The sequence below is a fragment of the Micromys minutus genome (genome assembly GCF_963924665.1).
Source record: "Micromys minutus genome assembly, chromosome: 10".
Taxonomy (NCBI): domain Eukaryota; kingdom Metazoa; phylum Chordata; class Mammalia; order Rodentia; family Muridae; genus Micromys; species Micromys minutus.
In genome coordinates, this window is record NC_137979.1 from 55,210,858 (window position 1) to 55,238,186 (window position 27,329).

Sequence of the window (27,329 nt, forward strand, 5' to 3'; positions counted from 1 at the left end):
GGCAGGGTGAGGAGCAGAGGGGGGGGGCGCTGAAGGACAACTTCAGGTATCACTCAGCAATTAGGCCGGCCTGACTGTCCAATGAACCTCAGGGACCCATCTGCCTGCTTTCCTCACCCCCACCCCGTGGGCACTGGGCATCATGCGTGGGCCTCTGCTTACATGGCAAGCCTTTGACCGCCTGAGCTGTTTCCATTTGAAACCTGAATGAAGTCATTGTGATTTACGCCGTGTCATTAAAAGCATGTTGAGAACTGAAGCAGTGTCCTTTTGCTTTCTTGGTTAAACCTGTAAGGCCGCTTTGAAAATGGCAGCTTGTCACTGGCATTGGTTGGAGACTGTTCCTGGTCCTAATGCTGAAAAGAAGCGGGTGGGCTTCACAGGTTGTGTTTGTGAAATGTAATCCCTCCTTGAATAATTTCTCTTAATTATCCCCCCCTTGTACCGTTTTCTTTAACTGTCCCACCAAGTAAAATCAATTCTGTGGGTCAACATTAGTCATAAACCTAGAACAGATTTGCCCAGGTTAAAAGCTAGGGGATTATAATTATCCAGGCAAGATTAGAAATCCATTTGAAGGTGGGTGTGGTGCTGCAGGCCTTTAATCTCAGCACTTGGGAGGCAGAGGCAGGTAAATCTCTGAGTTCGAGGCCAGCCTGGTCTATAGAGTGAGTTCCAGGACAAGCAGGGTTGTGCAGAGAAACCATGTCTCAAAAAAAAACGGGGAAAAAATACAAAGTCCATTTGAGCCAAGGAACTAGGAATAAACCTTTTGGAAGAAATTACTCTTGATGAAAATGGGATGGAGCAGCTAAATTTATGTATAAGCATTTATTAAGCAATAGACAATGCTTTAACAAACTAGGTTGTGTAGACTTTTGGAGGATTTTTTAGGGTTATTTAAAACACAGAATTTAGGGATTGGTGAGAGGGCTCAGCAGGTGAGGGTAGCTGCCAACAAGCCTAACAACTTGAGTCTGATCCTGGGGACCCACAAAGTGGAAGGAGAGAGCCAGCTCTCCCCAGTGGAGCTCACACAGTAAAAACGGGGGGATGGGGGTAGACTGTGAGGAATGTGTCTAATGTACTGTAACTGCGCCTCAATGGTACTGTTGCTTCCCCAGAAAGCAGGAGAGCCTGGGTTCAAAGCTCAGCCACACACACACTTTACACTAGCCAGGAATCCAAGCAGGCTTTGCTCTGCACGTGGATTTAACTATTTGATGAGAATAATTTCCCAATGCCTAAATACCGTCTTAGAAATAAGAGACTTTGAAATACCATTTGTTTACGTCACAAGCCCTAACATACCCCTAAAAGGGACACCCCCCCATCACCACCACCCACACACCGGATCAAGGGAAGGATCAAATGTTGCTATCTCAGTCCACGAAAACTTAGTAGAGACGGCCAGACAGAAGCAATGGCAAAGATTTTGGTTCCGTTTGGACTTATCTACATTATCCCATTCCTACTGGTTCTTTGGGACCAATTTTCACTAAGTAGTTCAGACCGGCCTTGTTCTGACATCCTGCCTCCTGGGCGCCTCTCCTGGGCTTGGGATCAAAAGTGCTTGCTTTTCAAAGCATGCATTTCCCCGACATGGGGCTATGACTCATCTCAAACCCCTCGAGGAACTGACGGCCCGGGTTGTTGGTCGTTTCCTCTCCAAAGTCCCAGTGATAAAAAAAAAAAAAAAAAAAAAAAAAAAAAAAAATCCAAGCAGGCAGCCGCCGGACTGCTATTGCCGGCGATCGGGCCCTTCCCCGGCAGGAAGCGCGTCGCTGTCCCCAGATGCGCCCCGGAGCCCGTCCCTCGCACGGATCTGCCTCTGCCGGTGGCGGCGGGCGACACCTGTGGCCAACCCTGCGAGGAGAGCGGAGTTGGCAGTTTAGCCTGCGGGCATAGGGAACCCAGGTAAACCACCAAAGCCTGACGCACCCTACTGCAGGGAGGCCGCGGCCACCCCCACTCCCACAACCCGGACTTGGTCGGTCTGGATGGCACCGTACCTGAACCGCGGGTGGAATCCGTTCTACTTTAGAAAACTTGCAAAGCTCTTCTGCTAAAAACTCGAATATCGTGTTGGGGGAGTGTAACTCTTGCATACAAATTAGTGGGTACGCACGCGCGTGCGCGTGCACACACACACACACACACACACACACACACACTTGCATTCTTTTATTTGGAACAACTCTGTCCAATAGAAAAGGACCACAAGCCACGCCACGCGTGTCATTTTAACTGTCCAGTAACCCCTCTGACTAGCAGAGAAAGAAGCTGCTGAAATTAATTTCAGTAACATTTATTCCAGAGCCACTAAAACACCATCCCAACACGTAACACGGTACGAATTGAGTCTTTAATTTGTTTTTCTTTTTTTTTAAGATTTATTTTATTTATTATATATAAGCACACTGTAGCTATCTTCAGACACACCAGAAGAGAGCATCAGATCTCATTATAGATGGTTGTGAGCCACTATGTGGTTGCTAGGATTTGAACTCGGGGCCTCTGGAAGAGCAGTTAGTGCTCCTAACCGCTGAGCCCTTAATTCGTTTTTCTTACCAAGTCTTCAAAAACATATCATCAGCTATCTCAACTCTAGCTGGCTGCCCTGTGTGACTGTGGTACTGTCCTGGACAGCGCAGCTGAGGAGTCACACCACCCTAGAGTCCATTCGGGAAGATGGAGTCAAGACTGAGGCAGCAGTGGAGAAAGGCGGAGGTGGGGGCCACATCACACAGGTCTTCTGGATGTGCAAGCTCAGTGTAGCACAGGAGAGCCTTTGCTTCAGAGCCCAGTGGGCACCCATGAGGATTCTTCTCTCCCTCCCTCTCTCCCTGCCCTCCTTTCTTCCTGCTTTTGTTTGAGAGAGAGTCTTACTGTGTAGCCTGGACTGTCCTCAAACTCGCTATGTGGCTCTAAGCTGGTCTCAACCTTATACCAATCCTCCTGCCTTAGACTCCCCAGAGCTCAGATCACGGGCATTCACACCCATTTCTGATTTGTAGGGTATTTGTTGGTTTGTTTGTTTGTTTTGCCTTTGTGGCCTGCCATTAGTTTGAATGTATTTCAGTTTGGGAAAGCTAAGTTGTGAGATTACAAATGTAGAAATTGTCTAGTCTTAAACTGTTGATGTATTAAAAAAGAAAGGAAAGAAGGAAGGAAGGAAGGAAGGAAGAAAGAGCAATTAAAGCTGGAGAGGTGGATCAGCAGTTAGGAACCTTGGCTGCTCTTTCAGAAGACCTGGGTTTAATTCCCATCACCTTCATGGTGGCCCACAACCAGCTGTAACTTCAGTTCCAGGGTATCCAGCGCCCTCTTCTGTCCTCCCTGGGCACTGCATGCATTTGTTGCACATTAACACATGCAGGCAAAATACCCTCTTAAAAGTACCTTTAAAACTAAAAGTTCAGTGACCAAAAATGAATTCAAAATCAAATGTGTAATGAATTAAGGTGTTTCTGGAAGGTCACATCTGTGTCACACTGCATCCCTGAATCTGAACACACAATGACATCCATATTACACATCTCCAGTGAAAACTCCCTCAAAGGCCTCAGCTGCGATTCCAGACTCTCCTAGGTAAAGTCTGTGTAGACAAAATCTTCTGCTCTATTAGAAACGCCATAGTTTAGCTGTAGGAAACAGTTAATATTTTTTCTATAGTCTTTCCTCAGAGTGTATCAAGTTTGTATATTTTAGATTTTATGATGTTGAATTTCTTTTAGTGGTTTCTATTTGAGTGGCTGACTTAAGTTTCATTGAAAAAAAATTGTGTGATGAATTTTGGCTTGACATTAGGACAGAATTTCTGACAGTGTCTCAATGGCCCTAAATAGACTTCTGACACTTTGTACTGAGTTCTTAGGAGAAAGGAGTGGCATTTTTTTTTTTAAGCACTGAAGATTTTAAAAAGTCAGACCCATGAGCTGTGGAAAATGTTGAAGACACCGTGCGTCTTGTGTATCAGATGCTCAGCCACAATTTTATCCCTTACCCCTGGTGTGTGTGTGTGTGTGTGTGTGTGTGTGTGTGTGTGTGTGTTAAATGTTATTAACAAGCCATCACGCACACAAAATGAATTACGGGTGTGGATATCCCTCAGTGATAAGAGTACAAGTCTAACATTTGTGAAACCCTTGGGTTTCAGCACCAGCACCATCACAATGAAAAAGAGAAGTGAGAAAAAGCCAAGATGTTATTTCATTTGCTCCTGTGCAGTACTGGGGTTTGAGCACAGGTCTCTGCGTGTGCTGGGCAAGTGTCTTACCGCCGAGCCACATCCCCAGCTCCGCTGTGTATCGCAACACAGCCAATCGGAAGAGCTTGGAAGGCTGTCAACACAGAGACGTGGGATGTCTGCCATGGTAGCTATGCCTGTTACTTTGATTTGACCTCACTACCCAGTGTATGTACATACAATGAATGACATGTCACCCTGAGCCCCATAACTATGCACAGTTTCCATGTGTCAGTAAGTATCTGTTGGGCTCCAGGCATGGTTCTCTACACCCAGAACTCCAGGATTTATAAAGCTCTGGCAAAAGAAGTGTGAGTTTAAGCATAGGTGGGACTCATGGAAAGCGCTGGGCCAGCTGGGGCTGCATGGCTGCGGGTAGAGGCAGGTGGAAGCACACACAGATAGGAAACAGACTAATTTCAAACTAAATCTGCACGAGTAAGATATTAATTGCACAACCCTCCATTTGCATACCTACTGTCCTAGTCAGGGTTTCTATTCCTGCACAAACATCATGACCAAGAAGCAAGTTGGAGAGGAAAGGGTTTATTCAGCTTACACTTCCACATTGCTGTTCATCACCAAAGGAAGTCAGGACTGGAACTCAAGCAGGTCAGGAAGCAGGAGCTGATGCAGAGGCCATGGAGGGATGTTACTCACTGGCTTGCTTCCCCTGGCTTGCTCAGCCTGCTTTCTCATAGAATTCAGGTCTACCAGTCCAGGGATGGCACCACCCACAATGGACCCTCCCCCCTTGATCACTAGTTGAGAAAATGCCTTACAGGTGGGTCTCATGGAGGCATTTCCTCAACTGAGGCTCCTTTCTCTGTGATAACTCCAGCTTGACACAAAATGCACCTACTTAGCATTCATTTCTTCCATCTTCTGTCTCTGGGCTCTACTCACTGATCAGTGTTTGGTCCTTTTAGCTAACAGGCTGTATAATACACCCAAGATAGGCACTTTGAACCGCATCTTCAGGTCTTGGAGAACAATGTTCTCAGCCTGCTGTGGCTCACCAAGCACTTCATGATGTCACCGGGCTTTTGAGCTATCATTGTAAATAGACACCGTTTTGTTTGCTTAATTATTTTTTAAAAAATCTTTCGAGATTTATTTATGTATGAGTGCTCTATCTGCATGTACGCCTCCAGGCCAGAAGAAGGCGTCAGATCCCATGACAGATGGTCATGAGCCCACCAAGTGGTTGCTGGGAACTGAACTCAAGACCCTCTGGAAGAGCAAGCAGTGCCCGTAACCAACTCCCAGATACCATTTTTAAAAACTTACATAACAAAGGGGTTTGTCAATCAGTGAAAGATAATAAACCTCATTCATTCACACGTTTAGTCTTTTAATAATATTTTTTCATTTTTATTGGATATTTATATTTACATTTCAGATATTATCCACATCCCTCAATTCCCTCCCCCCTCCCCTCCCATTGCCTCCATGAAGGTGCTCCCTCTCTCAACCACCCTCTCCCACCTCAGCACCTTGGCATTTCCCTACACTGGGAAAACGAGCCTTCACTGGACCAAAGGCCTCCCATTGTTGCCAGAAAATGCTATCCTCTGCTGCATATGCACCTGGGGCCATGGGTCTCTCCATGTGTACTCATTGGTTGGCTTTTTAGTCCCTGAGAGCTGTGGTGGGTTTGGTTAGTTGATAATTTTGTTCTTCCCATGGGGTTGCAGACCTTTCAGCTTCTTTAGTCCTTTCTCTAGCTCCTTCATTTGAGTCCACATGTTCAGTCTGATGGTTAGCTGCAAGCATCCTCCTCTGTATCAGTATGGCTCTGGCAGAGCCTCTGAGGAGGCATCCATATCATGTTCCTGCCAGGAAGCACTACTTGGCATCAGCAATAGTGCATGGGTTTAGTGGCTGCATATGGGGTAGATCCCCAGGTGAGGCAGTTTCTGGATGATCTTTTCTCTAATCCCTGCTCCTCTATTTGTCCCTTTATTTCCTCCCATGAGCATTTTGTTCTCCCTTCTAAGAAGGACCGAGGCATCCACCTTCTGGTCTTCCTTTTCTTTGAGCTTCATAAGTTGTGTGAATTGTTTATTGGTTATTCAAGCTTTTTTGGGTTAGTGTCTATTTATAAGTGAGTACATATCATGAGTGTTCTTTTGTGATGGGGATCTTTTCAAGATTTCTCACATAAAAGGGTGTTGAATTTTGTCAAATGCTTTCTCAGCATCTAAAGAGATGATCATGTGGTTTTTTTCCTTGAGTTTGTTTTTATAGTGTATTATATTGATGGATTTCCGTATGTATATTGAACCATCCCTGTATCCCTGGGATGAAGCCTACTTGATCATGGTGAATGAATGTTTTGATGTGTTCTTGGATTTGGTTTGTAAGAATTTTATTGAGTATTTTTGCATCAATGTTCATGAGGGAGATTGGTCTAAAGTTCTCATTCTTTGTAGGGTCTTTGTGTAGTTTAGGAATGAGGGTAATTGTGGCTTTGAAGAATTAGTAGTGTTCCCTGTTTCTATTTTGTGGAATAGTTTGGAGAGTACTGGCATTAGGTCTTCTATGAAGAACTAATAGAATTCTGCACTAAACCCATCAGGTCCTGGGCTTTTTTGGTTGGGAGGCTTTTGATGACTGCGTCTATTTCTTTAGAGGTTGTGGGGCTGTTAAGATAGTTTGTCTGATCCTGATTTAACTTTGGTACCTGGTATCTATCTAGAAAATTGTCCATTTCCTCTAGATTTTCCAGTTTTGTTGAGTATAGGCTTTTGTAGTAGGATCTGATTATTTCTTCAATTTCCTCAGTTTCTGTTGTTATATCTCCTGTTTCATTTCTGATTTTGTTAATTTGTATATTCTCTTTTTGTCTTCTAGTTAGTCTGGCTAAGTGTTTATCAATCTTGTTGATTTTACCAGCTCTTGGTTTTGTTGATTTTTTTTTTTGTATAGTTCTTTTTGTTTCTACTTGATTGATTTCAGCTCTGAGTTTGATTATTTCCTGCCATCTACTCCTCTTGGGTTTATCTGATTCTTTGTGTTTTAGAGTTTTCAGTTGTGCTGTCGAGCTGTTAGTGTATGCTCTCTCCAGTTTCTTTTTGGAGGCACTCAAAGCTATGAGTTTTCCTCTTAGCATTGTTTTCATTGTATTCCAAAAGTTTGGGTATGTTGTGCCTTCATTTTTGTTAAATTCTAAAAAGTCTTTGATTTCTTTCTTTATTTCTTCCTTGATCAAGCTATCATTGACTAGAGCATTGTTTAGCTTCCATGTGTATGTGGGTTTTTTGTTGTCTTTGTTGTTACTATAGACCAGCTTTAGACCATGGTGATCTGATAGGATGCATGGGAGTATTTCAATCTTCTTATATCTGTTGAGGCCTGTTTTGTGACCAATTATATGGTCAATTTTGGAGAATGTGCTGTGAGGTGCTGAGAAGAAGGTATATTTTTTTGTTTTAGGATGAAATATTCTATAGATGTCTGTTAAATTCATTTGGTTCATAACTTTTGTTGGTTTCACTGTGTCTCTGTTCAGTTTCTGCTTCCATCATCTGTCCATTGATGAGAGTGTGGTGTAGAAGTCTTCCACTATTATTGTGTGTGGTTCAATATATGCTTTGAGCTTTAGTAGGGTTTCTTTTATGAATATGGGTGCCCTTGTATTTGGAGCATAAATGTTGAGGATTGAGAATTCATCTTGATAGATTTTTCCTTTGATTAGTAAAAAGTGTCGTTCCTTATCTTTTTGATGACTTTTTGTTGAAAATTTATTTTATTTGATATTAGGATGGCTACTCCAGCTTGTTTTTTGGGACCATTTACTTGAAAAACTTTTTTTCAACCTTTTTCTCTGAGGTAGTGCCTGTCTTTGTTGCTGAGATGGGTTTCCTGTATATAGCAAAATGTTGGATCCTGTTTATGTATCCAGTCTGACAGTCTATGTCTTTTTATTGGGGAATTGAGTCCATTGACGTTAAGAGATATTAAGGAATGGTGATTGTTGTTTCCTGTTATTTTTGTTATTAGAGGTAGAATTGTTTGTGTGCTTTTTTTCTGTGGGGTTTGTGGCAAGAAGATTGATTTCTTGCTTTTCCTAGGGTGAAGTTTTCCTCTTTGTGGTGGAGTTTTCCATCTATTATCCTTTGTTGGGCTGGGTTTATGGACAGATATTGTGTAAATTTGCTTTTATTCTGGAATATCTTGGTTTCTCCATCTATAGTAATTGAAAGTTTTGCTGGATGTAGTAACCTGGGCTGGCATTTGTGTTCTCTTAGGACCTTAGGATGTCTGTCCAGGATCTTCTAGCTTTCATCATCTTTGTTGAGAAGTCTGGTGTAATTCTGATCAGTCTGCCTTTATATGTTACCTGACCTTTTTCCCTTACTGCTTTTAGTATTCTTTCTTTGCTTTGGGCACTTGATGTTTTGACTATTATGTGTCAGGAAGAATTTCTTTTCTCGTACAATCTATCTGGGGGTTTTGTGGGCTTCTTGTATGTTCGTGGTCAACTCTTTCTTTAGGCTAGGGAAGTTTTTTCTATAATTTTGTTGAAGATATTTACTGGGTCTTTTAGTTGGGAGTCTTTGCCCTCTTCTACACCTATTATCCTTAGGTTTGATTTTCTCATTGTGTCCTGAATATCCTGGATGTTTTGGGTTAGGAGCTTTTTGATTTTTGCACCTTTTCTGACTGTTGTGTCAATGTTTTCTATGGTGTCTTCTGCCCCTGAGATTCTCTTTTTCATCTCTTGTATTCTGTTGGTGATGCTTGTGGCTATGACTCCAAATGTCTTTCCTATGTTTTCCATCTCCAGGGTTGTCTCCTTTTGTGATTTCTTCATTGTTTCTCTTTCTGTTCTCAATTCCTTCACCTGTTTGGTTGTACATTCCTGTGGTAGCTCTTTAAGTGGTTTTTGTGTTTGTGTGTGTGTGTGTGTGTGTGTGTGTGTGTGTTTCTTCTTTAAGGGCTTCAGCTGTGTGCCTGTGTTCTCCTGGCTTTCCTGTACTTCTTTAAGTGTGTTATTTTTGTGCTTCTCAAGGATCTCCATCATCATCATGAAGTATGATTTTAAGTCTAAATCTTGTTTTTCTGGTGTGTTGGGAAATCCACTACTTGCTGTGGTAGAAGAGCTGGGTTCTGATGTTGCCATGTTGTCTTGGTTTCTGTTTCTTAGAATCTTGTGCTTACCTCTTGCCATCTTGTTATGGTGATCTTGTTGTCTCTGACTGGAGCTTGTCTCTCTGTGGGTCTGTGGGCCCATAGTCTCCAGAGGGAGATTACTCCTGGGTGTTCAGCTCTCTGGCTAGGCTGTGAGTTCCGATGACGGTGCCCAATCCTGATGAAACTGGGCCGGGTCTGGTTTGGGGCAGGAAGTGTCTGTTCCCAGGCAGCTCCATTACCTGGGTCCTGAGAGTTCTGGGCGGCCTCTCCCGGGATAGACAGTGGAGAGCTCTTAATAATATTTTAATACCAGGTAGTATGTGCCAAGGTCTTGTCAAACCCTTCGGGATATAGCAGAGACAAAAACTAAATGTCTCTAATTTTCTAGAGAAAGAGACAGAATAGAGGAAGAAGCCAATGCTTTTATGGCACAGCGTCAAAGAACAGAAGCAAATTCATTTGGGGTTAGGGGTTGGGACAGGGTCTCATTCATCCAGGAAGTGTTGAACTTGCTGTAGTCAAGGAGGACCTTGAACTCCTCTTCCTAGTATGAGCCATCACGTCTGGTTTTATGCAGGGCTGGGGATTGAACTCTGGGCTTCCTGCATGCCAAATGAGTCATGTCCCCCTGCCCCAAGTATCCTTTTGGACAGGACAGTTAGGAATGCCTCCATAGGGCTGGAATTTGGAATCAAGCAAATTAAAAGGATATAGCCTATTCACACTGAAGGGAGAGATGGCTCCGTGGACACGTGGCAGCTCACAACCCTCTGTAACTCCAGTACCAGAGAATCTCATGCCTTCTTTTGGCCTCTTTGGGCACTGCATTACTGTGGTGTACAGGCTTACAGGCAGGCTAAATCACCTATAGAAATAAGGGGTGGGGATGGGGGAATGGATCAATGGTCAAGCATAGTTGAACCAAAGAGGAAAGTAAACAGCATCATGTGGCTTATCAAGGGTTCATTCTCGAAGCGTTGTGGTTAGTGTGTGCTGTAAAAGAATCACTTTGGCTGCCGTGTGTGGATTTAAGGTGTCAGGGTGTAGCTGGAAGGTTATTGTTATAATGCAGTTAAGATGATATTAGCCTGGATCAAAGAGAGAGGCAGAGATCCTGGATATATTTAGAAAGGAGAGCCAGGTGTGGGGGCACAATCCTGCAATCCCAGTGTATCGACGAGGGGACCAGTTCAAGGTCACCCTTGCCTCGAAGTAAGTTTGAGACATGAACCCTGTCTCAAGAACACCTCCCAGAGAAACAAAACCACAAACAAATGAAAACCCAGCAGTTCGGATGGGATTTACACATAAAGGTGGCATAGTTTGGAAGAGGGGCCAGAGCACACTCACTGCTGTGGGCACCACAAAGCTGGAGTTCAGCACAGACAGGGCTGTCGGGGGAGAGGAGGGGCTTCATGTTTGATTCTAAGGGAGGAAGTTGCTGGGTCCTTAACATGTTTGTCGTCCTGAGTGGCAGGAAAGGCAAATTTTGTTTTGTTTTGTTTTTGCATGTAAACCCAAACTGCTAGTCCCCAGCCTGTGTTGTTGTCGTGTCTTTAGAAGCATTATAAAAATGAACACCAGGGGGACCTAGTGTGCCTTAGTGGCTGGCCCACTTATTGTACGTGGTGGACCTGTGTTAGAGACACATCTGCAGACAGGGAGGGCCACCCTTTCCTCGTATCTCTGGGAGGGATGCAGCCCCTAATGCGTTAGAATTGCCTTTATATGGGCTGATTTTAATGACTGTTTAAAACCTCAAAGCAGTGCTTCTAAACGCTAGATTGCTTATTAGTGAACCCCTGAATGTGGAAGCTTGTGAAACGACGGATCGTGTCGGATTTGGTTGTACTGCTCTGTAATCCTGGCACTTGAGAGGTGGAGGCAGGAGGATCAGAAGTTTATGGTTGTCCTTGGCTGGATAGTGAGTTCAAGGCCATCCCAGACAAGTTGGAGAGAGGGAGGAAGAGAGAAACTGAATTATGATCATTTTGATTTTTAGTTTATTTTAGACAGAGCCTGGACATCTATATGTAAAAAATACCTTGAAGTGACTTGAATTTAGTCCATTGAAACTCAGACTTAGGATGTATTTTCTAGTCTATCACCCTGAAGCTCTGTACTGCCGGAGAGTAAAGTTGATAACTTGGTGTGCTGGGATGTGGCTCAGTTGGTGGAGCACCTACCTGCCTGGCATACACCAAGCCCTAGGTTTGATCTCCACTACACCATCAAAGTGGGTACAGTAACCATAGTTATAATCTCAGCACTGATGTGGTGGCTGGAGGGTCAAATATTTAAGGTTATCTCCTACTACATAGTCAGTTGCAGGCTAGCCTGGGCTACATAAGACCCTGCTTCAAAAAAAAAAAAAAAAAAAAAAAAAGAAAGAAAAAAAAAAAGAAAAAAAGAAAAGAAAGAAAGAAAAAGAAAAGAAGAAAAAGAACAAAGAGGCAAATTGGTAAAAGGTTTGGAAACATAGAATGAAGATATATACATTTGTCTCAAAAGGGCACACAACCGAAACAACTAGATAAAGGCACACAGCCTACATTTGTACCAAAAGGATACAGTATAACCTCAAGGACAGAAAGTAATGAGCTGAAAAGAGTCATCACAGAAGGTTAAGAAAACATCAGTTAATTAATACATTGACAACTGTCTGATCTTGCCTGACTTTGACACCTATGATCTGAAAATTACTTCGGTGAGGGTCTGGAGACATGACTCAGTGGCTAAAAGCACTGGCTGCTCTACCAGAGGACCCAGGTTCCACTCTGAACACCAACACAGAAGCTCACAACAGTTCCGGGGCTTCTGCAGACACTGTCCACAAGCAATGCACAGGCATACCTTCAGGTACAACACTCATACACATAAAACACAATGAAAACGTGTCATTTAAATGCGTATAGGTATTTGGCCTGTGTTTATGTCTGTGCACCACATCAGTGCCTGTTTCCCTCAGAGGAGGGATGAGGACATTCCATCCAGCCTGGGACTGGAGTTACTGATTGTTGTGAGGTGCTGTGTGGGTAGTGGGACTTGAACCTGGGTCCTCTGGAAGAGCAGCCAGTGCATTTATTTACTGAACCATCTCTCTAGTACCAAAATGATAAACATTGAGAACAGGGACTTTGATGATCCTGTGTGTGTATATGGGGGTGCACATTTGTAAAGGTGGGCTCTCCCATGCTTGGGTGTGTGGATGTCAGAGGTCATGACTCTATTTTCTGTCTTATTCTTTTGGGGCAGGTCTGTCACTGAGCCTGGGGCTTGCTCTTTCAGCTAGACTGGATAGCAGTTGAGCTCCACTTCCCCAAACCAGGGCTTAAACTCAGACTGCGCAACAAGGGCTTCACTTTTAGCTGTCTTTTTTAGCCCCTAAAATGACCCTTGAGTTTTTTAGTTTTATTATGTTTTCTTTTTGAAGACTGACTAGGAACTTGTGACAGTCTTGCCTCAGCCTCCCGTGTGCCGGTGGCACGGAAGCCACCACCAGAGCAGCGATAGTTTTCAGAGCTGGGGTGCTCTGACCCATTGCAAGGTCGTAGATCTGTGAAACGGGGATGGCTAACTTAGTCCACTACATATACATATTTATTCTTGTAGGTGACAGGACCCAGAGTACTCCCCAGCGAGCTTACTCCCCAGGGCTACCTCCAGTTTGTAAATTCACAGGCTGTCCTCGAACTCATGGTCTCCTGAGCTCTGGAATTATAAGTGTGTACTACCGAGTCTGGTGCCAAATTTTGCTCTTCCTTTCTTCCTCCCCCCCCCCTTCGTTTCTTTCTTTCTCTCTTGGTTTACTTTGTTTTCAATTGTGTGTGTGTGTGTGTGTGTTTGTGTTTGTGGGTGTGTGTGGGGGTGTGTTTGTGTGTATGTGTGTGTGTTTGTGTTTGTGTGTGTGTGTTTGTGTGTGTGTGTGTTTGTGGGTGTGTGTGTGTGTGTAGGTGGGTGTGGGGGTGTGTTTGTGTGTAGGTGTGTGTGTGTGTGTTTGTGGGTGTGTGTGTGTAGGTGGGTGTGGGGGTGTGTTTGTGTGTGTGTGTTTGTGTGTGTGTGTGTTTGTGGGTGAGTGCTGGTGAGAGTCCAGAAGGTGTCAGATTTCCCAGAGCTGTAGTTACTGTCAGTTGTGAGTTGCCCCACGTGGGTGCTGGGAATTGAACTTCGGTCCTCTGCAAGAGTGGTACTGAGCCATCCCTCCAAATTTTATTTTAATAGATTGTGAGCTAAAAATGCCTTACCATCCTCCCCACAAATATTTCACATATGGTCACTTTTTATGAAATTCAAACTTTAGCATCTGTGATAAAATGTTACTGAAGGCAGCCATGCCCCTTCGTTTATAGTCTGTGCCTGCTTTGGACCTGTAATGGCAACTGAATTGTTTTGGCAGAATTCTGTGATAAGAAAAGCCTCAAGAGTTTGCTATCTGGGCCTCTAAAGGCTTGCCAGCCCTTGGCATTGGGTGTCTGTGATGTTTACTTAGAGATTTAATTGTTCCGAGAAGGCATGTGCTTCGTTGAGACAGTGCCCAGCTAACATGCCCAAAACTCAGGGCTCAACCCCCACCCCCACATAAATCCAGCGGGGTGGAGCAGGCCTGTATTCCCAGCACTTGGGAGGATCAGAAGTTTAAGGTCATTCTTCGCTGAATATTACGTTTAAGGTGAGCCAGGGCTACATGAGACCCTGTCTCAAACGCAAGCAAGCAAACAAACATGCAAAACAAGAGATTTGAAAAGTTTTTGGGGTTTTCTGTAACTGAGTTTAGGTGGTTATATTAGCTTCCGATCACCAAGGAAAAACAGCTGAGATAAACAGCCCCTTCTAGCAAATGCTCTTCACAGCCTGACTCCTTTCCCTAGTCCCACCTCCCAATAAGGGCGTGGCCTTTGAGGTACCTTTAACATTACACCATTTTAAACTTTGTTGCTTTCTTAAAAAAGCAGGTCTTGGGCTGGAGAAATGGTTCAGTGGTTAAGAGCAGGACTGTTCTTCCAGAGGTCCTGAGTTCAAATCCCAGCAACCACATCATGGCTTAAACCATCTGTAATGAGATCTGGTGTGTCTGAAGACAGCTACAGTGTACTCATATAATAAATAAACACATCTTTAAAAAACTGAGAGAATCTTGAACTCTCAGATTCTCAAGGGTTTATCTCACCTGAGGAAGTAGTCTCTCTACCTTCAGCTAAAGATGCACCCTCAAAAAAAAAAAAAAAAAAAAAAAAAAAGATGTAGCCCAGGCTAGGCTGACCTTGAACTTGTAGCCACCCTCCTGTTGTCATCTTTCAGATGTTGAAGTTATAGGTACCCAATCCCAATACCCAGATGTGACAACATCTTAAAGATACATTTTGGTTTAACTTGTGTGCATGTTAAAAAAAGCACATGAATACCACGGTATGTGTGTGGGCATCAGAAGACTGCCTGTATAAGTCTCTTCCATTATGTGTGTTCTGGGGATCAAACTCGGGTGGTTAACCTTAGCTGAGGAATCTTGCTGGTGCACATGTGGACACACAGACAAGTAACACCTGCATAGCGTAGGCATGCACACACACACAAAGGAAAAATAAATCAAATGAAGATTTTGGTGGTGTTTACTTTTAATTCCTGTATATACCAGGCAGCTAGGGCAGGAGGATCACCATGAGTCTGAGGCCAATCTGGATTATGTAGCAAGTAGTAAGACTCTGTCTCAAAAACAAAATAAAGCAAAACAAAATTAAAGAAACAGAAAAAAAAAAGTCAGCTGAACATAGTGTGCCGGAGGCAGGGATACAAAGTTTGTGACCAGCCAGTCAGCCTGTGAGACTCTGTTGTGCAGAGGGTACATGTCAGGAGAGTGCTTAGAAAAAAGGAACATTTATATCATGCCCCATCAAGGCCCAGGAGCCATCTTGGAAGAGGATGTGAAGACTGTAAGACCCAGGGTTCAGGAGGACTAGAGGAAAGGCCCTGTCTCTGTGGCTGCCTCATAAGATCAAGTTGGTCACCCTTTGGGCACAGCTGTGGAGCTAGTGACAGGTGGTGGGAGGGAGAGTTGTTTTCTTTAAGGGTGGACTCTGGTAGGTCTGCCTGGCTTCACACCCACACCTATACAGATTGGACTCCATGGGTTATAAAAAAAAGTCATCAACAACCACAAAAGAACTGAAGCAAGAAAGAAAAAAAGGGAAAAATCCATGGATACAGTAGGGGTGGGATGGATAGGGGGTGGGGAGGAGTTAGGAAGGGGACTGAGGGCTGAATATGATCAAAAATACTATTATTTTTCTCAAATAATTAAGAAAAATATATTTTAGGAAGTTCCTGATCATTTCTCAGTTTCCTGTCTATGGAGAAAAAAGAACAGACATCTGCGTCACTCATGCCTTGAGAACCATTGTGTGTGCTGGGGTAGCTCCATGATTTTAGAGTGTCTGAGGTCAGCCAAAAACACTTCAATACAGAAGGACACCCGACTCTTTAAATAAAAAGCCACGAATTTATTGTAAATCTTGAAGTACCAGAATGCCACTCACACAGAACTGAGCCGTGATCCTGTGGTGGTTTTTTTCCTTCCCAACATTTGCACTCTATTATTAACATACTAGAAAGGGACACACATTTTCCTGTCTCATGCAGTATACAGATCACACCTAGAGAAGATCCCTCAGAAATCAGTTATAAATATTCAGTCTTCTCAAACATTCGTCGTACAAAGCTTATAAAGTGCCGAGGTCACACACACCTGAAGTCACACACATCTGCAAACCTGCCCACGAGCCCAAAGCATTTCTCGGGGGCACCCTCTATAGGGCTTGGCTACATCAGGTGTGTCCTTTTTTTGTTGGACAGACACGTGGTCTTCCAGTCACTCACCCTCCCCAGAGTTTTACAGATTGTCCTATTTCTATGGCTGATAAGACTAAACGTGGCAGGTGGTGACAAGCCACACCACCTTCGTCTCAGTGCAGAAAATAGTTTCAAGCTTGCGTGTACCTGTAACCAGACTAGGACTGTTCTACGTTCCCCCTGAGTTGTCCTTAACAGTAAAGATGAGGAAAGGTTGAGCAGCAAGCAGCGGCCACTCTGTATGAGGAGATTCTGTCAAACAGGCGAGGAAGCAGCCCCTGCCTCATCCTTACACTACCCCCTTCACAGAGAGTTGCTGGAATGCAGAACCCTACACACACATGTAAGTGTAACCCAACAACAGCAGTGACCAGGTACCCCGTACCCATGGCAACTTAGGGCAGTCACGTTCCACAGAAGATGTAGGTTGCACCTTGTCACTCAAGATGGTGACGTCTGCATTTCTCCCATTCCAGATGAAATGAAGAAATGCACCAACAGGTACAGATTGAAGAACAACTACAAACCACTGGAAATGTTCCAACAAGTCAGTGAACTATAATTCTGATCGGAGAAGATCCTCAAGTATTCTTGGCTGATAATGTGAAAGCTGGGGCGATTCCCCCCCTTTACCATCACCCGAAGAAGCGTTACAACTTGGGCTGTGGAAACTGATAAGGGACCAGAAAAGCTCTCTGAAGCATTTACAGAGCTGCAGAACAGAGGTAAAATATGTTGTGTGTCTCTCAAATCACCTTTTATTTATTTTGATTGCTAGCTTTTTAAATTTTTTACATTTAAATATTTTTTTGGTGTGTGTATATGCATGTAGGTGCATGCATGTCATAGCATGTGCGTGGAGGTCAGAGGACAAGTCACAGAAGTCTGTTGTCTCCTTCCGTATGGGTCCTAGGAATTGAACTCAGGTCATCAGACTTGGTGGCAAGCACCTTTACCTACTGAGCCATCTCACTGGCCCTTTCTTTTGATCATTTTAACCATCCTAGAATAAATTATTAATAAATAGTGGTTTAAATTAAAGACAATAGTCATTTATTTCTTGCATTACGAAAAATAGGAAACATGAATGCAATTTAACATTTCTGTTGAAATACTTGTGATGGTGACTGGCTATGAAAAATAGCAGTGGTCTTAATGTGTATGAAATTCAAGTTGTTACATGTGTTTATTTTTTTTTTTGCATATTAATCAGATGCTCGACTTTAAAGCATTGCTTTCTTTTCATGCGGTGTTCAGAAAACTCAGAAGCCACAATTTGTCAATGTAAATTTTAGCAGTCTTTTCCAAAAACATTTAAAAATAATTCACCTGTATTTCTGAAAATTAGCAACGTCTTTAACGGTTCGAGATTGTGTGTATATTTTGCTTTTTTTTTCTGTCGCATTGGATTGGCCAATTCATTTTTGTGACTTGGGCTGGATGTCACTCTATAAAATAGTAGTCTATCACCGGAGTGAGTGCGCTGAACTTGCAGTTCACGGCATTGCTTCCCCGGTGGACTGTCCGCCGGGCCCTTCGCTTTGTATTGCTACTGAATAGGGCTGGGTTTCCTATGGGAAGTGTCTGGCTGTTTTGGTTTGGCTTAAAGGGGGACTGGACAAGCACGAGGGACTGGAGGGGAAGAGACAGCTGCTGGTCCTGCTGTCTGACAGGCATTCCCTTCATGCAGTTTTGAAGGTGGGGTGGTCTAATGGTTGGCACCTGCCCCTCCCTGTATCCCCAGGGGCTCCGTTCCCAGGCGACATAGAAGCTTCAGCATGAAAATGTGTCACACGGGATCCATTTTCACATGAGCCCTGTGTTCGCATTTCCCAAGATCCATTTCCAGAAAGTCTTCGGGTATGTCCTGTAACGCCTTCCCAGGATGCCTGTCTGTCTGGTTTTTACCTGAATGAGAATTCTGGCACAGGCCCTTTTTACAGGGTCTCACCAGGGCGAGGCACACAGCAGCCAGTGACATGCCTGCTGCGCAGGAGTAGAAGGCCCTGCTGTAGATCTTGCTCTGGTCAACCAGCAGGCCTGGAAGAAAGCATCGGCACCGTTAGTGACGTCACCACCATGCACACCCTCCAACCCAAAACGTCTCCATCTTAGGCCGACCTTCCTTATCATCATCATCATCATCATCATCATCATCATTATGTTGAGGCAGGGTCTTATACAGTAGCCCAGGCTGTTGCTCAAACTGCTCGCACTCAGCAGTTTAGCAGCCTCACCTCCCGGTTTTGGGATTAGAGGCACAGACCACCGCTTGTATCCTTAACAGAAGTAAGGAGTTTGTTGTTTTTACTTCAGGAATCTTCTGGCTCGGTTGGGACTTACCACATTAGGCCAGGCTGGCCTTGAACTCGCAGGGATCTGCTCTGCCTCTTGAGTGCTTGGCATTATAGATGTGTGCCACCAAGTCTGGCTTTAATCACAGACTCTTTAAGGATATAGCCTATCACAGCTAGGAAGTGAAACATGATTTGCCCCTACAACCAAGGAGTACTCTGCACCAGCCTGGAAAAGCATGGAGATGGCCTAGTGGGTGGAGCCGCTTGCTGCCAAGTCCGACCGTGTGAGTTCCATCCCCGAGACCCACAAGGTGGAAGGAGAACAGTCTCCCTCCACGTTGTCCTCTAACCTCTACATGCACACCATGACACATGCACACCCACTAATAAACAAAGAGAAAGGCAGTTTCGTTACCTGCCAGGGGTGGTCCCGCAAGCCCCGAGATGCTCTGAATGAACACATAGACGCCGGCTGCCGATGACATCTTCTCGATCCCAACAACGTCATCCTCGGCCAACATGGGGATGTGGGTCCCTCCTATGGTCCCAACCATACTGCCAAAAAACACACTACACAACATGAGACCCCAGAACTCGGTAGCAAAAGTGAAGGCGAACAGAGACACCGTCAGCAAGATGACGCATATGAGCTCGATGTAGATCTTGCGAATGGGCTCCCTGTTGAGGACAAACCCAGCCCCGATCCTTCCCAACACTTCCGCAATGGCCATTGTAGACAGTAAAAACGCAGCGCGGTCGGGGTCAATGCCTAGACTGGTCCCCAAAGGAATGATGTACAGGGAAGGTGCGAAGAAGCCCAGGGTGGCGAAGAGGCCAAACAGTGCGTAACAGATGAAACTTTTCTCTTTCAAGACGGAGAAGTCTAACAGCGGTGCTGTCTTCTGGCTGCGCTGGGGGCCCGCCACCAGCGTCTGCTGTTGTTCAGCCCTGGCTTCCTGCTCCGACTTAGCTTCGCTAGGCACATTTTTTGGTGAGGTAGTGAGTTCGACTCCCGAGTCGATGGAGTCCATTGAGGTCCGTGTTTTCTCATTTTCAAGCATATAGTGAGCTTCTCTGCGGGGCTCCAGAGTGACCGCTCTTGGTGACCCTGGCCCTTTGATGATAATTGGCCGGAGCAAGGCACCACAAACCATGATGTTCAGCTGCAGAAGGCCCACGAAGAGAAGGCTGTACCTCCAGCCGATGTGCTCCTTCAGGACTGTGATAGCTTAAAGACAGAGGCAAAGGGAAAAAGAAACCCAAGGTCAAAAAAACAGACTCCAGACCCAGCATGCAACAGCCAGGAGAAACGTGGATAAAGTTTAGTGATATGTTCTGGGGTGAATGCAGACATTCTGGACTGTGTTTTAGGTGGGGTACGTTCCAGGCAGTATCCTTAGGAATACAGCTCAGGGCAGGGTGGATTTCAGAATGTAGGCACAGCAGTATCCGTTTCTGTCTCTGACCCTTTTCACCTGACCTCCAGTAAGATGTTTGCAGGATCAATTAATCCTAGTCTCAGAACCCAGGTTACCTTTTTGCTTGTAATTAAAGTGATTTAAAAAGAGACGGATTCCGCTTCGGCAGTGAGGCTTAGGCCTCGAGTCGGGCCGAAGTCATGCTGCAACTTTAACTAACTTGTCTTTCTTCTTTCAATCCTCACTCCAGCTCTGGGGGACCCAAAATGTTTGCCCGAACCTCTTTCTCATTGAAGTTGGAATTGGCAAGACTGGCAGGTTCCCGGAATTGGGATCCACCTGTTTCCAGCTCCCCAGTACCAGGAATACAGGCATGTGCCACCTACGTGGCTGCTTGGGATCCGAACTCAGGGCCTCATGCTTGTACTGAGTGGAGACGTTTCCCCATCCCCTTTATTCTGATTTATGGTGCATCTTATAAATGAATAAAAGAAACGTGCACACTTATTATTATATATGCTATAAAAAAAACCTGTCAGCCCAGCTTTCCAAAAGAGCTTTGGGCAGTGGGTTTTTCCAGGCAGAGGCCTAAGAAGGAAGATTTGTTTGTAACCCACATAAAGGCACAACAAACAATAGCCCACAGGCCAAATCTGACCCATTGAATAAAACCGGCCTGGAATTGAACCATTTCTGCACTCACATAGTCTGCGGATGCTTTCTTGCTGAGACTGCAGAAATTGTGTAGTTCTAACACACACACACACAACTCCCAAAGCTGAGCGTATCCCCAGGGCTGAGGACATATTAGTGGGTAGAACACCTGAATGCAGGAGTCCCTGGATACCAGGAGGCTCAGATACAATGAAAATACAATAAATAATTTTTATTACTATTGACCTCTTATAAAAATAATTTATCCAACTCTGAACTGTATTGCTCTGCATCCTAAGGGGGCTGGAGAGATGGCTCAGTGGTTAGAGCACTCACTGACTGCTCTCCCAGAGGTCCTGAGTTCAATTCCCAGCAACCACATGGTGGCTCACAGCCATCTGTAATGGGATCTGATGCCCTCTTCTGGTGTTTGAGGACAGCGACAGTGTAGTCAGTATAAAAACAGATAAATAAATCTTACAAAAAAAAGAGAAAGAAATGGAAGTAAACAGAGAGAATGGCAGCCATATCCTCAGCCTTCACCTAAATTTAACAGTTCATATGATTTCACCGATTCTTTCTCTACCCCTTCTGTGTATATGATATATGTATGTGTGTGTGTGTATACATATGTGTGTATGTATGTGTGTATGTGTGCACGCGTGTGAACACACAATTATCCGAACCACCTGAAAAGCCTCAGATATTATAATACTTAGTTTCTGATCACTTCTATTTGCAACCCTGCAACCCACTGATGCATTGGTCATGAAAGAGCATCGGGCTGGGGTGCAGCTGGCTGGTAGAATTCTCAGGTCTTTGAAAGGAGTGGGTGGGGCAGGGAGCCCAAGAGGAAAGGAGGAGAAAGGAAGGACTGAGTCTGAAGGTTATCTATCCACTACTCTACTTTTCTTGCATCTCATGTATTAACATTAAGTTGGGGAAATAAACCCTGTGAACAGGAAATAAACTGCTGTGAGATTACTCACACGCACAGAACACTGATGTCGTTGGCATAACTTATATCTACACTGAATGGAGCTCTTTTGGAAAGGAAGCAATATTAATATGGACAGTCCGTATTATTAAATGCTTTAGGGGTTCCCCCGCCCCCCCCCACGTTTCAAGAAAGCCTTGCCACTGTGCATGTACCCGTTTATGTAAACTTGGACTAAGATTAACATGGCGTGAATTCCTACAATAGGGGAGAAGGAGGACATCCTAAAAATGGGCTGAAGAGAGAGTCTGTGGCATCTCATTACAAGTCACCCACGCTGTTGGCCCACGTTAGTGCAGCAAACAGCACCAGACTGGTTTGCCTGGTCCCCAGCTAATGAGCCGCTGTCACTCACATACCTGGTGCGAAAGCAAACACCGCAAAGCACTCTCCTGTAGAAGCAACTGCAGTGACCACCGAACGCCTTTTGTCAAAGTACTGGGACAGAATGGTCACGGTCGGGAGGAAACTAAAGCAGTACCCCAAACCTGTGGGCGAGAATCAAAAGGGCTGGTGAGAACCATGCATGGTCTGACCCCGGAAGGCACGGTTAGAGAGCAGAGGGCTTTGTAGAGGTTCTAAGTTCTCGGAGCCAAGCCAATCACTGCAGGAAAAAAGATGGCAAAGAAAATGCCTTTCACCTTCTAGCTGGAGGGCTGCGAGTGTGGCTCAGTTGCTAGTGCGCGTTTCTAATGTGCACAGAGCCCTGAGTTCAGTCCCCAGGTACCCTCAGGCAGGTGGGAGTTCAAGGGTACCTACTGCATAGACCTGTAGAGGCTAGCCTGGGGTGCATGAGATTGTTGCAACCATAAAGAAAGAAAGAAATGCTCTGCAGTCACGCAGAGAGCTGAGAGATAAAAACTGAGACCCATTCTCCAGAACTCTCCAAATTTATACAATTCACAGAACAAATTACCCAAAGTAATTTGTGGAAATAAGTCTTTTCCTTTATTATTATTATTTTGAGACACGTAACTCAGGCCAAGTCTAGCTTTCTCCTTACAGCAACCAGGGTGCTCAGCCCTTGATCTGGGAACGCAGGCATAAGAACTTAAGTATTACGTTGTGCAAAGGATGCATCGAGGCTTCAAACTAGAGTGGAGAAAAAGTTCTGAGTTTAAAAAAAAATTTTTTTTTCTCCCTAACAAAACAAAAAGCTCTTGGATGCCTGAGAATGTATTTTCACACGGGGACCTTATCCATCCAAATCACCCAGTTCAAAACCACTTCTCAGACATAACTACCTCGAAAGAAAAAAAAGGGGGGAGAAAAAGAAATACCATCCGGGTTCGGGTTTTATTCCCCGCTTCTTCAAGAGGCACACACATGCACACAACTCTTGGGCCAAGGAGAGGCACTCACCCGAGATGACCCCTATGGAGATGTACATGTGGTAGACCCTTTGGGAGAAGGAGGCTGCAACCATTCCTATGCTGACGAGCAACCCCCCTGCCATGACGACCAGCCGATGTCCGAAGCGGTTGCTCAGGACTGTGGAGAGGGGAGCTGTGAGGGAAAGGAACAGAAAAAGACCTTTGACCTTGGGTCTCCGTGCTGGTTTTTCTGCGTTTCCGTCCTGCACAGTGTCAGGCTATTGGTCGGGCCAGAGGTTATTTTGGTCTTTGCTCAGATTCAGAATGCAAAGAGCCAGTCTTGAGGGCTTCAAGAGCGCCATCTCAGCTGCTTAAGAAGCTGAAGCCGGTGGATTGCAAGTTCGAGGCTGTCCCGGGCAAAAACTTAAAAAGAAGGCTGGGGTTCCAGCTCATGGGATGAACGGTTGCTATCACTAGCCACACCCTAGATTCAATCCCCCAGTACTTTAATGACAAAATAGCAAGAGGAAAGCAAGGGCTCGACCCCAGCATGAGCAAGACCTTAGATTCCGGCATCAGCAAGGGTAAGTGTATAAAATACATTTTTAGGTGAACTATCTGCTCCACATAGACTTACACACGCATTTATTTCTCCAGCAGTGAGGAATCTCAGTCTGTGTGGCTTTGAAACACTGTCCCCAGGGACACCGAAATCTAGCAAATTCTTTCCTACTTACATTCGACTCAACACTGGCTGGAGTGCACCAAGATAGGCAAACTGCTCAGAGTTGGGTCAAAGAGGAACACACTAGACAGAAGGAGAGGGGAGGGGAGGGGAGGAGAGGAGGAGAGGGGAGGGGAGGGGAGGAGAGGGGAGGAGAGGGAGGAGAGGGATTCTGATGGATTCAATAGACATGTTACTGTTAGTTTTCATAATGTAAATGTATATATTTTTTAACTTCTAAAATTTCATGTATGGCCAGGTGGTGGTAGAACATGCCTTTAGTCCCAGCATTCAGGAGGCAGAGGTAGAGGCAGGTGGACCTCTGAGTTCAAGGACAGCCTGGTCTACAGATTGAGTTTCAGAACATCCAGAGCTACCTACAGAGAAACCCTGTCTCAAACAAACGAACAAAAAAACAAAACAAAGAAAATCTAAACATGCTTGCATGAATGTGTGTGTGTATATATGCATGTGTGTATGCATGTGCATATGTATGCTTGAGTGTGTGTACACATATGCATGTGTATATGTATGTGTGTCTGTATATACATGCATGTATGTGTCTGTGTATCTGCATGTGTATATATGTGTGGTGTGTATACATATGCATATATATGCTTACATGTGTGTGTATGCATGTGTGTATACATATGCATTTGTATATGTATGCTTACATGTGTATATATGCATGTGTGTATGTGTATATACATATGCATGTGAATATTTATGCATGCATATGTGTAAGTATGCATGCATATGCATAAATGTATATATGTGTGTGTATATTCGTGTGGTGTGTATGTGTGTATACATATGCATGTGTATATGTATGCATGCATATGTATGTGTAAGTATGGATATATATGCATAAATGTATATCTCTGTGTGTGTGTATACGTGTGGTGTGTATACGTGTGTATAAATATATATGTGGGAGCACCAGTGGAGCTGGAGGACAACTTTTGGGAGTTTTTCCTCTGCTACCACACGGGTCTCAGTGATCAGTAGACCGTGAGCTTGGCCCCAGGCATCTGTAAGCTTGTATTGACTATACTGTAGCTGCTGATGTGAGCACTTCTTCACCGTGAGATCCTGTCTCAAAACAGGATGCAGCAGTCTTTTAGGATAGTCTATGGCTAACATGAACTACACTCGGGGTAGCTCTAACTCACAGATGTTGCTGCACGGCACGGCGTGAGTCAGGGAAGTTTAAGGGCAGCCTGGCTGGCTTCCTGAGGCAAGCGCAGCATCCTGGCCTGTCAGAAAAGCCTTGGTGTTTCCCGTCACAGACAGATGAGCACCAGACAGTACCATGCCTGTTCAAATCAGACCCGAGGGAAAGTGACTGTGTTAAAAGTTAAAATAAGCCGCATCTTATTTTATGCGGCTGGATCTGGGAGTACCGAGTCTCGGTGAATCAGTGAAGTGTTCTGGGGAATCAGGTGGTGGGATTCAGTGTCTGTCTCCTCAGGATAATATTTATAAGTTTACAAGTGGTATATGCATGTTGTAAGTGTTCATGCCTAGCATGCACGGAGCTTGAGGTTTGCTTTGTAGTACCACACAAACAAGGGAAAAGAATACATCAATTTTTTTTTTTAATATGGGGAAAAAAAACCCCATGGGGAATGTTTCTGGGACTCTCTGCCCCATAAGGAGACCCAAATCCATGGGCGCTGACACAGTATTTACATATAACCTGCATACATCCTTTATATGCTCACAGGTCTCCAGACCATTTGGCAGTCCCTGGTGGCATCTGTAAGTGAAGAGCCCTGAGGTGCAGGGCCGACTCTCCACCCTAACCCACCCCATCCTACTTTTCCCTGCATCCATACTGAAATGTTTTTATCTTGTTTCTTCAGCATGTCTCCACGAGTCCAGAGCCTTGGCATGCTAAATGAGTTTCTTTAAAAAAAAAAAAATACAGAGGAGCCGGAGAGTTGGCTGAGAAATTACGAGCCCTTGACTGCCCTTCCGCAGGACCTGGTTCAACTCCCAGCACCTACTCAGCAAATCAAAAGCATCTCCTCTATAACCCCAGATCCAGGGAATCCTATACCATCTTCCCGCCTCCTTTTGGCCCATGCACACCAGTGGTATAAACACATACACGCAGGCAAAGCATTCTTAATCATTAAAAAAAAAAAAAAGAAAGAAAAGAAAGGGCTCATGAATGTACAAGTTATCCTTGATCAGGAGCCATGTTGACTCATGTTCAGTCAAAGCTAGTACCTGAGTGTTCTTCCTCAGCCAGTGGCCATGTTCTTGGAGGACTGGGGTTTACCACTGTCTTCAAAATGTTCTATAGAACACAAACACCATGCACACCATACGCATCTCGCTTCTCCTTTCATTGTGGCGCTGGGAATTGAACCTGGGGCCTTACAGGTGCCAGGCAAGCATCTCCCACCGACCTACCTCCCAAGCTGCAGACAGTACCTGTCTAACGTGTGTTGGACTATAGGCACCACATCTGGCAGCCATGGCTTTTTCTTCTCTGTCTCCTAATTCTTGCTGGTCCCTAACGGACACATTTCTTAACTGATGCTAGACAGCCCAACAGGACATACAAGAAGACGCATCCCAGATCCGCTGACAACTGTCAGGTGGGCAGGCTAAGCGTGAACTGATAAATATACTAGCATGTGCATGTCAGCACAAACACACATATGGATGTCACCCATGCACTCACCTGTAAACGTTAATACAAATACACATATCGATATTATCCAAGAGATCTTGCTGTTGGATTCATCGAAACTGTCCATTAAGTCATTAAAGAAGACACCAAATGACTTAATGATGCCATAGGTGAAGACTTCAACAAAGAAAAAAGAAACAGCTACGGCCCAGCCCCATCCTCCATCAGGCACTTGGGTATACACATTGGCTCTGGAACAAAGCTTCGAGTTCTTTTGGGTCATTCTTGATCTGCAATAAAAACATGAGAAAGAGAATTCAGATTAGTAATATAAGGGCTGACCATTTCCTGTCTTCATCTCTGTTTCTTTTGTGAGGTGGGGTCTCATGTAGCCCAGGCTGGCCCAGAATTTGAATTTACGTAGCCCAGGCTAGCCTCGAATTTGAATTCACATATGCAAGAATGACCACTGGCTGATTACTGGTGCTGTCTCACGTGAATGTTGGGATTAAAGGCCCATGTCACCACAGCCAGCTGGCCCTCCTCCCTTTTAACAAACATACCTGACAAGAACTACTTATTATGGATTTAAATCCCACGGAATTAGTATAGTCTTATACAATTTTATATCCATACAATATTTTATACTATACTCAAGACCCACAAAGAATCTGAACATGAGACTTCTCTGTTATAATCAAAAATGAGAAAAACCTTGAACACAAGGAGCTCGAGTAGAATGTTTGAATGCCCTCTGAAGGAAGCAGAATGCCCACCAGACCAAGCATGGAGGCTGCTGTCAAAGAATATAGATTAGGTAAAGAAAACCCACTAGACCTGGGCGCTGGGGCACACGCCTTTGACCCCAGTGCTCAGGAGGCAGAGGTAGGTAGGTCTCCGAGTTTGAGGCCAGCCTGGACTACAGAGAGTTCCAGGATAGCCAGGGATAAATGGAGAAACCCAAATCAAAAACAAAACAAAATAAACAAAAAAGAAAGAAGGAAATAAAGAAAGGAAATGAATTGGCTATGAGGCATGCTTATGGGGAGAG

The 27,329-nt window shown here is 44.6% G+C and overlaps 2 protein-coding genes across 2 annotated transcripts in view; one reads left to right on the plus strand and one right to left on the minus strand.

Annotated features, from left to right (window-relative positions):
- The first annotated feature begins 1,785 nt into the window (after positions 1 to 1,785).
- The window catches only part of ARSG (arylsulfatase G), a 116,858-nt gene continuing 91,314 nt past the window's right edge, over positions 1,786 to 27,329 (plus strand). Inside the window, exons 1-2 of the mRNA XM_080924198.1 lie at positions 1,786 to 1,917; positions 16,708 to 16,956. The gene's annotated coding sequence lies outside the window, so the exon portion shown is untranslated. The remainder of the gene's footprint in view (positions 1,918 to 16,707; positions 16,957 to 27,329) is intronic.
- On the minus strand, positions 18,021 to 26,568 carry SLC16A6 (solute carrier family 16 member 6; the record flags this gene model as incomplete). The annotated part of the gene is made up of 5 exons (XM_080924199.1): positions 26,330 to 26,568; positions 22,960 to 23,103; positions 21,957 to 22,085; positions 18,944 to 19,756; positions 18,021 to 18,271 (listed from the first exon to the last, which is right to left on the minus strand). The coding sequence occupies exons 1-5, from the start codon at positions 26,559 to 26,561 to the stop codon at positions 18,021 to 18,023; spliced, it is 1,569 nt and encodes a 522-aa protein (XP_080780325.1). The 5' UTR covers positions 26,562 to 26,568.